Source organism: Leptidea sinapis, chromosome Z (genome assembly GCF_905404315.1).
Source record: "Leptidea sinapis chromosome Z, ilLepSina1.1, whole genome shotgun sequence".
Lineage (NCBI taxonomy): Eukaryota > Metazoa > Arthropoda > Insecta > Lepidoptera > Pieridae > Leptidea > Leptidea sinapis.
In genome coordinates, this window is record NC_066312.1 from 1225334 (window position 1) to 1241693 (window position 16360).

Sequence of the window (16360 nt, forward strand, 5' to 3'; positions counted from 1 at the left end):
TCGATATTAAATAACCTTTGAAACAAGATTTAATACAAAATTCTGCTATTAATTGTGTTCGCACTAACGTTATAAACATCTATCAATATAAATAACATTTTACCGTTCTAACGTAAGGTTCAATTGATTGTAAGGTGACCATCATCACTATAGCAGCAGTTCGTAGATGAAACGTGGTTAGATAACAGTAGTTAACTTACATACAACGTTTCGTGACCGTGCTATTATCCGTTGAAGAGTTGCCTCTTGAAGAGATAATCCTGGCTGCAGCGTCAGATAATGTAATTATTAATAAAAAAATATAGATCCAAAAAAACCAACGTGCGTAATATTTTTTGATATGAGCAAGGCTTTTGACTTCGTATCACACACCATCTTATTGGATAAGTTGGAGCAAAATGGCATTAGAGGACCAGCTCTTAACTGGATGGAGTCTTGCTTAAAACGATTTGAAAAGGATCTTTTTACATGGCTTATAGATAAATGTTTTTATTTCATAAATGAAATGTTGGCACATTATATTAAATTAAATTGACTTTAAAATATATATTACTTCTAGTCTTTAAATAATGACATTTAAAAATAATAATTATAATTTAAATTAACCTAAGTGATTAAAATATAGAGTTTATTAATGTTAAATCAATTATAACAATAACTAGAATTTTGTAATGAAACGAAAAATGAATTAATAGTTAATAAACATTAAAACTATTTACACCCATGGTTACATGTTTTCTAGCAAAATAAAGTATTTTTTTATTTATAATGGTTAAAAATACGGTGATATACAGCTTTATCAAAATCAAGAGGATCATAAAAATATTTACTTACCTATTCTTGTCCTTGGAATAGATAAAGTATATTATACACTTTTATTTTTTCTTGAAATATTCATGCATATAGTTTAGTAAACATTCGTATCAATAATATACTACACTTTTTATGTTCAAATATGCAAGCTTGTAATAAATATAACAATATGTGTGTTGCGATAACCCTGAGATTGTCCACTGCCTGTGGAATCGACAACTGGTTCTCGACTCGTACGCAACAAGCGGTTAGTGGACACACACATGCCCCGGATCATTATAGCAGTGCATCCACGTCGCAATGTATGAAGCTTAATTTACTCATGTGGCGTAGCTCTCCTGGGATTGCAATGATCAGTCGCTATGGAGAAGGATTTAGTAAAGTTTGACGTTCAATATCTGATTAAAATAGCTTTTTTGACATTTTTTGTTGTTAGACTTAATTTACAGTAGGTATTTAAGGTAAGGGTTAGGGTCATAAAGACTACTATGTCGATACTAAGCTAAAATATCCTGACTTTTTAATGGATCTGTTGCAGAGGTATTCGTCTATATAACTTAAGATCATAACATTAGTGTGTCAATGCTCTGGTACAGTTGTAGCAGTCTCTATTTTTAATTTATAATATGATGTTGTTCATAGGTGGTGCACCAGTGGCGGGTCCAAGCCGAATGTCTGATCAACAGTTTTACGTGGCATCATCAAGTAAGCGTTTGTTTTGTATTAATTGATGTAATATCCGTGCTATGCAAGTTGCAAAATGCAACTGTAAAAATTGTATTATACGTCTTCAAAGCAGAATATACTTATGATATCCCAGAACGTATTGTACATACTAATTGTATTTATTATTTTTACCAAGCAAGTTAAGGTTTTTCAAAATCTTACTTTGGCTGTCTCAAAAGAAAGATTAATTTCCTTAGCCAACTGCGTAATCCCATCGAAACTAAGAGGCGCGGAGGTATGCCAGTCGGCAGCGTAGCGACATGAGTAAATAAACGGTACAGAGACTAAGCTTGTTAAGAGTGGCCAATATTGATACCTATTTTGGCAATGTTGTGACAAAATGTTAAAATAAATTAAACAAATCTTTTTTTATGAGCTTGATTATTGGGTTTGATCATCGATATTAAATAACCCTTGATACAAGATTTATTACAAAAGTTCTGCTTGTAAAATTTGTCCGCACTAACATTATAAATATCTATCAATATAAATAACATTTTACCGTTTTAACGTCAGGTTCAATTGACAAAGTAAACCAAATATCTAACAAGGAGTTACCTCGTAAGGTGACCATCATCACTACAGCAGCAGTTCGTAGTACAACGTTTTGTAACCGTGCTATTATCCGTTGAAGAGTTGCCTCTTGAAGAGATAATCCTGGCTGCAGCGTCAGATAATGTAATATCATATAATTGCATTTCCACCGATGTTATGCAGGTATACATTATAGCTCAATTAGATATGATAAAATTTTAATTTTTCTCGTTATATTCATGCATAATCAGGGCGGCACTGAAAATTTCGGGAATCAAGGAAGTGTCAAACATTACTATTTAAAAATGTATTTATTGCTTTTCGAAGTATTCTCCGCGAAATTTGACATTTTTCCGTACGATGGAACCAATCATTGAACCCCAACTTCCGAATGGAATGGCTTCCATTCGGAAGTTGGGGTTTCCAAAATGGCCACTTCTTCAGGTAATGAAGATTCGCTGGCCACGCAATTTATTTTATTTTAGGGAAGGTTTAGAAATCATTAGGGCTTAGGTCGGGGCTGTACGGCGGATGGTCGAATAATTCATTGTTTTCTTGCTCTAAAAACTCTTTTGTTCAGTGCGCGGTGTGCGAATTCGCATTGTCGTGATGGAGGATGATGCGGCGGTTGCAGTTCTCTTTACGGAGTTCAGAAACGACCTGTGGCAAACAAATGCTAGCATACCATTCTGCATTAACCGTTCTTTGTCCCTCAAGAGGAATAGTCGCAACATGGCCGGTTTTGCAGACAAACATGGCCACCATTTTTGTTGCAACACTCCGTGAACGAACAATTTTTGTTGGCTTTAACTCATTTTCGAACACCCAAACTCGTGACTGGTTTTTTGCTTCAGATTCGTACGCGTATATCCAGGATTCGTCACCTGATACGATGTTGTATACAGCATTTGAGGATCCTGCGTGGAATCTTTCGAGAGTTCTGATGCACCAAGTAACGCAAGCCGCTTTTTGCTCTTCACAGAGCAAATGCGGTATCCACCGGGAAAACAACTTTTTTACACCTAATTGTTCATGCAAGATTATTTGTATTTGACTCATGCCTATATCTAAAGTTGCCTGAATTTCGCGGTATGTCACATGTCGATCTTCCTCCATCAGCTTACGCACACCATCAACGTTTTCTTTGGTGACTGCAGTTTTTGGACGACCTTGACGGGGATCATCACTGAGCTTGACACGTCCACGTTGAAATTCAGCAAACCAGCGATAAATTGTGGTTTTGGATGGGGCTTCATCACCAAATGCCGAAATCATCCGGTCAACACACTGTTTTTGTGTTAAACCACTTCGAAAGTCATAATAAATCATCGCTCTAGAATTTTCTCGAGTCAGTTCCATTTTCTCAACGACTAAACAAGTTTGAAAAGACCTTGTGGCAAGACCGAGAATCTTTTTTTAAATAAATAAATGGTATTCGATTTTTAAAACCAAGGAGTTTTCAATTAAAAAGATTTTAATATGACAGGAACAGTGGAAATATTCCATTCCCGATACTTTTAGTGCAGCCCTCGTAGTACAGTAAACAACCATAAAAATAATATACTATCACTTTTTATGTTAAAATATAATCAAGCTTGTAATAAATAAAACAATATATTTGTCGCGATAACCCTGGAGGTCTACTCGCAAAATGGACAACGATATATTCGGATCCATACGGATAATAACCCGAATATATCGCACCTACCCTGCTCTAAGAAATTTTTGTATTCCATATCGTTTATCGTAACAATATCGTAACCATAGACTAATATTTATTTATTATATATTAGATATTATGCACGGATGTAGTAGTTCCTATATTTAATTTATAATATTATGTTGTTCATAGGTGGTGCACCAGTGGCGGGTCCAAGCCGAATGTCTGATCAACAGTTTTACGTGGCATCATCAAGTAAGCGTTTGTTTTGTATTAATTGATGTAATATCCGTGCTATGCAAGTTGCAAAATGCAACCGTAAAAATTGTATTATACGTCTTCAAAGCAGAATATACTTATGATATCCCAGAACGTATTGTACATACTAATTGTATTTATTATTTTTACCAAGCAAGTTAAGGTTTTTCAAAATCTTAATTTGGCTGTCTCAAAAGAAAGATTAATTTCCTTAGCCAACTGCGTAATCCCATCGAAACTAAGAGGCGCGGAGGTATGCCAGTCGGCAGCGTAGCGACATGAGTAAATAAACGGTACAGAGACTAAGCTTGTTAAGAGTGGCCAATATTGATACCTATTTTAGCAATGTTGTGACAAAATGTTAAAATAAATTAAAACTTTTTTTATGAGCTTGATTATTGGGTTTGTTCATCCATATTAAATAACCCGTGATACAAGATTTATTACAAAAGGTCTGCTTGTAAAATATGTCGGCACAAACATTATAAACATCTATCGATATCAATAACATTTTACCGTTTTAACGTAAGGTTCAATTGACAAAGTAAACCAAATATCTAACAAGGAGTTACCTCGTAAGGTTCGTAGTACAACGTTTTGTGACCGTGCTATTATCCGTTGAAGAATTGCCTCTTGAAGAGATAATCCTGGCTCCAGCATCAGATAATGTAATATCATATAATTGCATTTCCACCGATGCTATGCAGGTATACAAAATTATAGCTCAATTAGATATCGAGAAATGTTATCAACGTCTCTTGCAATATTTGTACTTTAACAAATACCTACATAGTTAAATACAACCAACAAAAACTAGGTTTAAGTAAAACCTTATAATAATAATAATCATATGATGAAAACATATCGTAATGTACTCTTTCACCAAAAACAAAAGGATCATACAATATTTACTTACCTATTGGAGTCCTTAGAATAGATAAAGTATATGATAAAATTTTAATTTTTCTCGTTATATTCATGCATAATCGAGGGCGGCACTGAAAATTTCGGGAATCAAGGAAGTGACACTTCCGAATGGAATGGCTTCCATTCGGTAGTTGGGGTCTCCAAAATGGCCGCTTCTTCGGATGATGAAAATCGCTGACCACGCAATTAATTTTATTTGAGGGAAGGTATAGAAATCAGTAGGGCTTAGGTCGGGGCTGTACGGCGGATGGTCTAATAATTCTATGTTTTCTTGCTCTAAGAACTGTTTTGTTCTGTGCGCGGTGTGCGAATTCGCATTGTCGTGATGGAGGATGATGCGGCGGTTGCAGTTCTCTTTACGGAGTTCAGAAACGACCTGTGGCAAACAAATGCTGGCATACCATTCTGCATTAACCGTTCTTTGTTACTCAAGAGGAATAGTCGCAACATGGCCGGTTTTGCAGACAAACGTGGCCACCACATTTTACAACGGAGGTGAACGAACAATTTTTGTTGGCTTTAACTCATTTTCGAATACCAAAACTCGTGACTGGTTTTTTGCTTCAGGTTCGTACGCGTATATCCAGGATTCGTCACCTGATACGATGTTGTATACAGCATTTGAGGATCCTGCGTGGAATCTTTCGAGAGTTCTGATGCACCAAGTAACGCGAGCCGCTTTTTGCTCTTCACAGAGCAAATGCGGTATCCATCGGGAAAACAACTTTTTTACACCTAATTGTTCATGCAAGATTATTTGTATTTGACTCATGCCTATGTCTAAAGTTGCCTGAATTTCGCGGTATGTCACATGTCGATCTTCCTCCATCAGCTTACGCACACCATCAACGTTTTCTTTGGTGACTGCAGTTTTTGGACGACCTTGACGGGGATCATCACTGAGCTTGACACGTCCACGTTGAAATTCAGCAAACCAGCGATAAATTGTGGTTTTGGATGGGGCTCCATCACCAAATGCAGAAATCATCCGGTCAACACACTGTTTTTGTGTTAAACCACTTCGAAAGTCATAATAAATCATCGCTCTAGAATTTTCTCGAGTCAGTTCCATTTTCTCAACGACTAAACAAGTTTGAAAAGACCTTGTGGCAAGACCGAGAATCTTTTTTTAAATAAATAAATGGTATTCGATTTTTAAAACCAAGGAGTTTTCAATTAAAAAGATTTTAATATGACAGGAACAGTGGAAATATTCCATTCCCGATACTTTTAGTGCAGCCCTCGTAGTACAGTAAACAACCATAAAAATAATATACTATCACTTTTTATGTTAAAATATAATCAAGCTTGTAATAAATAAAACAATATATTTGTCGCGATAACCCTGGAGGTCTACTCGCAAAATGGACAACGATATATTCGGATCCATACGGATAATAACCCGAATATATCGCACCTACCCTGCTCTAAGAAATTTTTGTATTCCATATCGTTTATCGTAACAATATCGTAACCATAGACTAATATTTATTTATTATATATTAGATATTATGCACGGATGTAGTAGTTCCTATGTTTAATTTATAATATTATGTTGTTCATAGGTGGTGCACCAGTGGCGGGTCCAAGCCGAATGTCTGATCAACAGTTTTACTTGGCATCAAGTAAGCGTTTGTATTAATTCATGTAATATCCGTGCTATGCAAGTTGCAAAATGCAAGCGTAAAAACTGTATTATACGTCTTCATAGCAGAATATACTTATGATATCCCAGAACGTATTGTACATACTAAATGAATTTATTACTTTTACCAACCAAGTTAAGGTTTTTCAAAATTTTACTTTGGCTGTCTCAAAAGAAAGATTAATTTCCTTAGCCAACTGCGTAATCCCATCGAAACTAAGAGGCGCGGAGGTATGCCAGTCGGCAGCGTAGCTACATGAGTAAATAAACGGTACAGAGACTAAGCTTGTTAAGAGTGGCCAATATTGATGCATATTTTGGCAATGTTGTGACAAAATGTTAAAATAAATTAAATCTTTTTTATGAGCTTGATTATTGGGTTTTATCAGCGATATTAAATAACCCTTGATACAAGATTTAATACAAAAGTTCTGCTTGTAAAATTTGTCCGCACTAACATTATAAACATCTATCAATATCAATAACATTTTACCGTTTTAACGTAAGGTTCAATTGACAAAGTAAACCAAATATCTAACAAGGAGTTACCTCGTAAGGTTCGTAGTACAACGTTTTGTGACCGTGCTATTATCCGTTGAAGAATTGCCTCTTGAAGAGATAATCCTGGCTCCAGCATCAGATAATGTAATATCATATAATTGCATTTCCACCGATGCTATGCAGGTATACAAAATTATAGCTCAATTAGATATCGAGAAATGTTATCAACGTCTCTTGCAATATTTGTACTTTAACAAATACCTACATAGTTAAATACAACCAACAAAAACTAGGTTTAAGTAAAACCTTATAATAATAATCATATGATGAAAACATACCGTAATGTACTCTTTCACCAAAAACAAAAGGATCATACAATATTTACTTACCTATTGGAGTCCTTGGAATAGATAAAGTATATGATAAAATTTTATTTTTTCTCGTTATATTCATGCATAATCGAGGGCGGCACTGAAAATTTCGGAAATCAAGGAAGTGACAAAACAATACTGTTTAAAAATGTATTTATTGCTTTTCGAAGTATTCTCCGCGAAATTTGACATTGTTCCATACGATGGAACCAATCATTGAACCCCAACTTCCGAATGGAATGGCTTCCTTCGGAAGTTGGGGTCTCCATAATGGCCGCTTCTTCGGATGATGAAAATCGCTGACCACGCAATTAATTTTATTTGAGGGAAGGTATAGAAATCATTAGGGCTTAGGTCGGGGCTGTACGGCGGATGGTCGTCTAATAATTCTATGTTTTCTTGCTCTAAAAACTGTTTTGTTCTGTGCGCGGTGTGCGAATTCGCATTGTCGTGATGGAGGATGATGCGGCGGTTACAGTTCTCTTTACGGAGTTCAGAAACGACCTGTGGCAAACAAATGCTGACATACCATTCTGCATTAACCGTTCTTTGTTACTCAAGATTAATAGTCGCAACATGGCCGGTTTTGCAGACAAACGTGGCCACCATTTTTTACAACACTCCGTGAACGAACAATTTTTGTTGGCTTTAACTCATTTTCGAACACCCAAACTCGTGACTGGTTTTTTGCTTCAGATTCGTACGCGTATATCCAGGATTCGTCACCTGATACGATGTTGTATACAGCATTTGAGGATCCTGCGTGGAATCTTTCGAGAGTTCTGATGCACCAAGTAACGCGAGCCGCTTTTTGCTCTTCACAGAGCAAATGCGGTATCCATCGGGAAAACAACTTTTTTACACCTAATTGTTCATGCAAGATTATTTGTATTTGACTCATGCCTATGTCTAAAGTTGCCTGAATTTCGCGGTATGTCACATGTCGATCTTCCTCCATCAGCTTACGCACACCATCAACGTTTTCTTTGGTGACTGCAGTTTTTGGACGACCTTGACGGGGATCATCACTGAGCTTGACACGTCCACGTTGAAATTCAGCAAACCAGCGATAAATTGTGGTTTTGGATGGGGCTTCATCACCAAATGCAGAAATCATCCGGTCAACACACTGTTTTTGTGTTAAACCACTTCGAAAGTCATAATAAATCATCGCTCTAGAATTTTCTCGAGTCAGTTCCATTTTCTCAACGACTAAACAAGTTTGAAAAGACCTTGTGGCAAGACCGAGAATCTTTTTTTAAATAAATAAATAGTATTCGATTTTTAAAACCAAGGAGTTTTCAATTAAAAAGATTTTAATATGACAGGAACAGTGGAAATATTCCATTCCCGATACTTTTAGTGCAGCCCTCGTAGTACAGTAAACAACCATAAAAATAATATACTATCACTTTTTATGTTAAAATATAATCAAGCTTGTAATAAATAAAACAATATATTTGTCGCGATAACCCTGGAGGTCTACTCGCAAAATGGACAACGATATATTCGGATCCATACGGATAATAACCCGAATGTATCGCACCTACCCTGCTCTAAGAAATTTTTGTATTCCATATCGTTTATCGTAACAATATCGTAACCATAGACTAATATTTATTTATTATATATTAGATATTATGCACGGATGTAGTAGTTCCTATATTTAATTTATAATATTATGTTGTTCATAGGTGGTGCACCAGTGGCGGGTCCAAGCCGAATGTCTGATCAACAGTTTTACGTGGCATCATCAAGTAAGCGTTTGTTTTGTATTAATTGATGTAATATCCGTGCTATGCAAGTTGCAAAATGCAACCGTAAAAATTGTATTATACGTCTTCAAAGCAGAATATACTTATGATATCCCAGAACGTATTGTACATACTAATTGTATTTTAGTTATTTATGCAACTGTTGTGTAATAAGGGGAATTAAAACACGAATTGCCGAGTGTGATAATAGTATCACATGAGTGTTTTAATACTTAATTATCAACAGTTGCATACAAGACTTTATCTACACCCAGAATATGAATCCTCTAAAATATTCTGGAACAGTTAGCTTACTTACCTAATATCATTCATTACTGATTATATACAAATAAACTGAGTATTAATGAAACAATTATTTATTTTAGTAGTTATTTACATTTTGTATAGTGCAATAATTAAAATTCACTCGAATATTATGTTCTTTTGCAGCGTTTAAAATGAATCGCTCATTTTTTGTAAACAAAACAATAAAAATATCGAAGAAAAATGGCGGGGATTCGAATAACCTACTTTTTTTTTACGGCGTGCGACGTTCTGGGAGTGTGGAGCGCGCGTAAACGAAAATGTTCTTTTTTTGAAATTCATACAGATACCACGCATCGAGCAATAAGAATGTGGCTGTATATTGAAACTCTTTGCGCATGAAGGGATAAAAAAAAACACGTTTTTATGAATTTGGCGAAAAAGATTAGTTCTGCAGCATACGCAGTTAAAAAAATTCGGCAACTTACGGATGGAAATACTGCGAGGTTGGTCTACTTCAGCTATTTTCATAGTCTGATGACATACGGTATTTTACTTTGGGGACATGCTGCCGATGTTAACACCATTTTCACACTGCAGAAGCGAGCTATTCGTGCCATCTATAAATTAGGACCAAGAGTGTCACTAAGGGAAAAATTTAAGGAAATAAAAGTTTTGACTTTGACATCGCAATACATATATATATTTGAAAACCTTGTTTATGAAAAAAAAAAATATATAAATTCGTTTAAAAAAATTAGTGACACTCATAATGTCAATACTAAAAATAGGGATAGGCTTGCTGTTCATGTAAGTCGACTCCAAAAAGTCACAACTTCATTCACAGGTCTGTGTATACGTTTTTATAATAAGGTCCCTATTGACATTCAGAACTTACCTTTAAATGAATATAAATCAGTGCTAAAGAAAAAGTTGTATACAAAAGGGTACTATAAAATATCTGAATATCTGGATCTAAAGAACCCTTGGGACTGAGCTGCTGGGCTGTTACATGTCTGTCTTAGTTTGATAAATGTCATTATAGTTATATAATTTAAATATTAATATTGTTTCTGTTTTTTAATCAATTTTAATAATCATTATCATGAGTTATGTAATTTGAAACAAAATTGTAAGTAGAGGCATTTAGTAAGTATTGCATAATATGTAGATGAACTTGAATTGTTTTGTTATTCGGTAGATTTCTCGTGGCAGGTATCGTCATGCTCGCTTAAATGCCTCTGCTTGTGGCGGCGACGTGGGGCATGTCGTTCCCTTCCCTAAAATATGGTCGAGGGAGGCGATGGCTGGTCCATACGTCATGCTCGTGAACGGGTGCTACTCGTGGGGGCTGGATGATCTTGTTACCGGGAGGTCTGCTTGATGTGTTTTTTTTATTATTATTATTTCCTTTAAAGTTAAAGTTATTATATATTTTATTTTATGAAATGTTCACATAATGCCTCTATTTATTTACGGTATGTGTGGATTGATGCATCTACTATACTCAATAACTCTTGTGTTTATAAGTATTAATTTACTTTTTTTTTCTTTTTTTGACTTACTCATGTAAGCCTTTCAGTTTTTGGCTTTTGAGTATTTTTGTTGCGTCACTTTGCATATATTGTAATTGAAATGATTTGTAAAACAACTAAAATGTAAATCTTGACTTAAAAGAGTGGCAATGAGTTTCTTGCTACTTCTTCTCATTAGCTTAACCCTTTACGAAGTAGCGGTAAATTCAATAAGAAACAATATTTATATATTTTTTTTGACATTCATAAGTGTCATTTTTGTGACCTACATGAATAAAGTGTTTTTGAATTTGAATTTAGGAGTGTTGTTATGAAATTCAGTACAACATTACAACACTTTTGATTGATGTAATGGTTATTAGAACATTGGGTGTTTTAATGTTGTCAATAAGCTAACTGTTTCAGAATCTTTAACAGAGGATTTAAAGCATGGGTGTAGATAAAATATTTTTACCGACCAAGTTAAGGTTTTTCAAAATCTTACTTTGGCTGTCTTAAAAGAAAGATTAATTTCCTTAGCCAACTGCGTAATCCCATCGAAACTATTAGGCGCGTAGGTATGCCAGTCGGCAGCGTAGCTGAGTAAATAAACGATACAGAGCCTAAGCTTGTTAAGAGTGGCCAATATTGATACCTATTTTGGCAATGTTGTGACAAAATGTTAAAATAAATTAAATCTTTTTTTATGAGCTTGATTATTGGGTTTTATCATCGATATTAAATAACCCTTGATACAAGAATTAATACAAAAGTTCTGCTTGTAAAATTTGTCCGCACTAACATTATAAACATCTATCAATATAAATAACATTTTACCGTTTTAACGTAAGGTTCAATAGACTAAGTAAACCAAATATCTAACAAGGAGTTACCTCGTAAGGTTCGTAGTACAACGTTTTGTGACCGTGCCCTTATCCGTTCAAGAGTTGCCTCTGGAAGAGATAATCCTGGCTCCAGCGTCAGATAATGTAATATCATATAATTGCATTTCCACCGATGCTATGCAGGTATACAAAATTATAGCTCAATTAGATATCGAGAAATGTTATCAACGTCTCTTGCAATATTTGTACTTTAACAAATACCTACATAGTTAAATACAACCAACAAAAACTAGCGTTAAGGCGAGGTTTTCCCAACACGATTCGATAGGTACGCACGGACACGGGCGTCGGGCATGGTTGAGAACGAACCGAGCGATGCGGGTCAACGACCGCCGACCCAGAAGGACCGCGTAATATTTTTTAAAACTTACAGTTGTGCTAGAGTACGGAATTACTGTGATAATATTTTTTATGCATTTTTGAAGTAAATCTTTTTTATCGACGCATGAGAGAAATGTTATATTACGCGCAAAATTATTACGATTTTGGGATCATTTCTGGAATCCAAAATGGCCACCGCTCAAAATTCGTCCTCGACACCCTCGAGAACCTCGGATACGGTATCCATATTGCTGAAATCATAATTTTGTGCGGCGGCCATCTTGGATTTCAAAAATAATCACAAAATCGTTCTCTGCACCCTCGAGAACCTCGGACACGATATCCATATTGCTGAAATCATAATTTTGTGCGGCGGCCATCTTGGATTTAAAAAATGATCACAAAATTGTTATCTGCACCCTCGAGAACCTCGGAAACGATACCCATATTGCTGAAATCATAATTTTGTGCGGCGGCCATCTTGGATTTCAAAAATGATCCCAAAATCCTTCTTTGCACCCTCGAGAACCTCGGACACGATATCCATATTGCTGAAATCATAATTTTGTGCGGCGGTCATCTTGGATTTATCTAACTTCCCTAAAGTACATATATATACAAAAATCCCGCGTGGCATAATATTCATAACAATATTACGTAAATTTTATTTTAGTACTTTCCGACTTACATTTACCTATATATTTCAACAAATACGCTGTCGCATCATCATTATTTTTTACTATGATTCCCGCTTTGTACTTGTTTGCTAAAATCTTACGTAATTTGAGCCCGAGAGACACGAACATAGTACCTTCCTTGACAGTGGTCACGGGCGTACTGCTGGCTTGAGCGAGCATGCAACCAAGACATCGCGTTTGGTTTATTACAAAAAAAAAAATAATATAAAATAATTCACAAAGCGTATTGATAAATCCCACAGTGAAAACTTATAAATACTTATAAACTATCGAATAAAATAAGTTTTGTGTTTATAGCTATCATAGTTTTATGATAATATAAACAATTCATATAAAAAAGACTATTAAAATAATATACTATCACTTTTTATGTTAAAATATAATCAAGCTTGTAATAAATAAAACAATATGTGTGTCGCAATAACCCTGGAGGTCTACTCGCAAAATGGACAACGATATATTCGGATCCATACGATAATAACCCGAATATATCGCACCTACCCTGCTCTAAGAAATTTTTGTATTCCATATCGTTTATCGTAACCATAGACTAATATTTATTTATTATATATTAGATATTATGCACGGATGTAGTAGTTCCTATATTTAATTTATAATATTATGTTGTTCATAGGTGGTGCACCAGTGGCGGGTCCAAGCCGAATGTCTGATCAACAGTTTTACGTGGCATCAAGTAAGCGTTTGTATTAATTGTGCTATGCAAGTTGCAAAATGCAATTGTAAAAATTATGTTGTACGTCTATAAAGCAGAATATGCTTAGTCTGGTTTCTAAATACTGTTACAATTTAAAATAAACAAAACATTTGATTTTGGAGTCGTCATTTTTACTTTATTGTTAATTGTGTGTTCTATTAGTGTGCTGGCAACCTCATCTCTATCTGTCGGGAGAAGAACAAATGAGTTAGGATAGTGTGTTAGAGTTTCAGAAGAGGGGGTAACATGTTTAGTGTTAGATTTGATTTGCAATGCAAGTTCTTTACCTATATTAATAAAATATTTATTGATATAATCCGCCGATTTTAAAACAGTTTCTTTTAAATTTTTTAACTCAATATTCTGACTTTTTTCGTTACTAGTGTATGTGATTTGCTTGATAGTTTTCCATAGTAATTTAGGATTTTTAAGTGCTGTTGTTAAAAGTTCCTTTCATATTTTCCTTTTATTGTTTTTATTAATTTGTAACAGTAATTTCTGTATCTAGTGTATATTATTTTATTTACTTCATTGTATGGATCTTTGCGTAAGTTTAGTTGTAATCGATTTCTATTTCTTATACATCTTGATGGGATGTTCTTAACCAATGTATTATCTCTTATTATTTCAGTGAGAAGGTATATCAATCTTTTAATAACTATTTCTGGATCGTGACAATGTAAAAGTTCGGCGAGATGAGCACATTTTAGTTGTTCTAATGCTTGTTCAATATTTATAGTTGTCTTAGTTTGGCTTACAGGAGAACTTTTATTAATTTTTGAGAGTGCCAGAAGTATGGTATCTGTGGTAGTTGTTTGCAAAACTGCAAATCTGTGGTAGTTGTTTGCATAACTGCAATGTTTGCTTCGACTTTTTTTCTTATTTAATCTCATCATGACGTGATCTTAGCAGCTATTTTCCCTGGTGGGAATAATGTGACCTGCCAAGATACCATACGTTAAAAGAGTATTTAGGTAGCTTATTCTGTTCTTGTGTTCATAATGAGTTTCATTATGCTTAGGAGTTATGTTAATATTAATATCACCCGTAATTATGATGTTCCTGCTTGTTGAGTTAATTATTGTCTAGGTGATATTGGCCAAAGACTCGATAAGGTTTTCAGCATTATTGTTAGATGGTGATCTGTATATTCCTAGTATAAAGTTGTTAAGAACGTCAAGCTGTAAGCATGATGCTGGTGCGAGTTTTACTTCATTAACTTCGTGTTTTAGATTTCTTTTGATGTATGCGACTCTATTTTTTTTTTATTTATTTATTTCTATCACCTATCATTTTGATTTATTTGGGCGGTTGTAGCATAAGATTCGGTTACACAGGGAAAGGATTGTTATTGTTAATTCTACATTCAGTTAATATAATAACATCTGTCTCAAAAGATAAATTATGTAGAGTCGTTACAAAGTCATCAAAATTGTAGTAAATACTGCGTATATTTTGGGAAATAATGGTAGTCGTTCTTTTGTATTTGTAGTCTCTTATTTAAATTTGTAATATCACACTCGAAGGAATGTGCAATTGTATGTTTATAGGGAATAGGTACGAGAGTAAATGAAAGGGCTAAGAGATAAATGTAGGATAGGTATTTTTTATCATGTTTTTGGGAATATGGTTAAATGTGATAAACATTTTAATCTTATTACTACGAATGCTAGAAAAGACAATATTAAATTGAGGATATCGTAGGACTACGGTTAGTCATTCTTTTAACCTAAGCTGATGCACCTGACTTTCACTGTTTATTTAGATAATTGGCGATAGGTCCGTTTCACGCACATAGACTTTTCCATAGCTTGTCCAGCAAAATTTGTAATTTTTGGACTTCCTTAGTTCACGTGCCAGAAAATATAGACGAGATGCCTTGGAAGTTAGGTGGTCCGAAACCTAAATCTTGTAATCGGAGTCTCCACTTGAGTTATTAAATCAAGGTGCCTGGCCATAAGTTTGGTTTTATTCTTTATGTTGAATTGCTTAACTTTTTGTAAAATTAAACCTTTTTTTAAAGCTGTGGTCAGTTGCATAATTATAGGATGGTTTTTGTGTCATAATAATATAATTTGTTTATTTTAGAAACACGCTGTGTATGCGCTTGCACTGTATTATAGCTACATGCGATCAGTGTGACGCGGTGATTGGCCAGAACGGTGTCCACAGCCGCTGAGTACGCAATGCACGTCTTGGTTACGCGATTACTGCGTATATCGATTCTTGTGTAGTCAGATATACCACATAAAAATCCATGCTTTGACAGCATATTAGGTGTCGGTGTGAGGAATGTGATTTTAGATTAATATTTAAATCACCAAGTAATATCATGTCAGTGTTTGTATTTTGTATTTTTTTATTAGTTTAGATAATTACGTGACAAAAATAGTTTTATTAGTGGATGGCGGTCTATATATTGCATACACAGTTATCGGATTATTATTATTATTAGTAATTAATGTGCCGGTTAGTGTTTCAAATGTGTGTGTTTTCAATGTATTGATGGTAAACTTTAGATGGCTTTTTACATAGATTATTATTACACCGCCCTTTTTGTATTCTCTCAACTGTGTGTGCATTCTGTAGCCCGATATATGAAAGAGGTTACATATTTCTTTAGATACACCTACTTCGGTAACTATAATGATATCAAGTAAAGTTGTGTAAGAGTCTATCACACAAAGTAGTTTGGTAAAATTTCTTATTAATGACATATTAATATTATCAGCACATATATTTTTGACAAACGAG

General features: G+C 34.6%; 1 protein-coding gene across 50 annotated transcripts in view; it reads left to right on the top strand.

Annotated features, from left to right (window-relative positions):
* The window catches only part of LOC126978526 (protein Jumonji), a 150139-nt gene that overhangs the window by 57038 nt on the left and 76741 nt on the right, over positions 1 to 16360 (top strand). For 7 of the 50 annotated variants that reach the window (XM_050827384.1, XM_050827393.1, XM_050827404.1 and 4 more), the window contains 5 exons: positions 1456 to 1518; positions 3926 to 3988; positions 6484 to 6543; positions 9130 to 9192; positions 13526 to 13585. In XM_050827384.1, the coding sequence (XP_050683341.1) occupies positions 1456 to 1518; positions 3926 to 3988; positions 6484 to 6543; positions 9130 to 9192; positions 13526 to 13585 (309 nt within the window). The remainder of the gene's footprint in view (positions 1 to 1455; positions 1519 to 3925; positions 3989 to 6483; positions 6544 to 9129; positions 9193 to 13525; positions 13586 to 16360) is intronic. The other 43 variants (XM_050827408.1, XM_050827426.1, XM_050827435.1 and 40 more) reach the window with 18 other exon arrangements.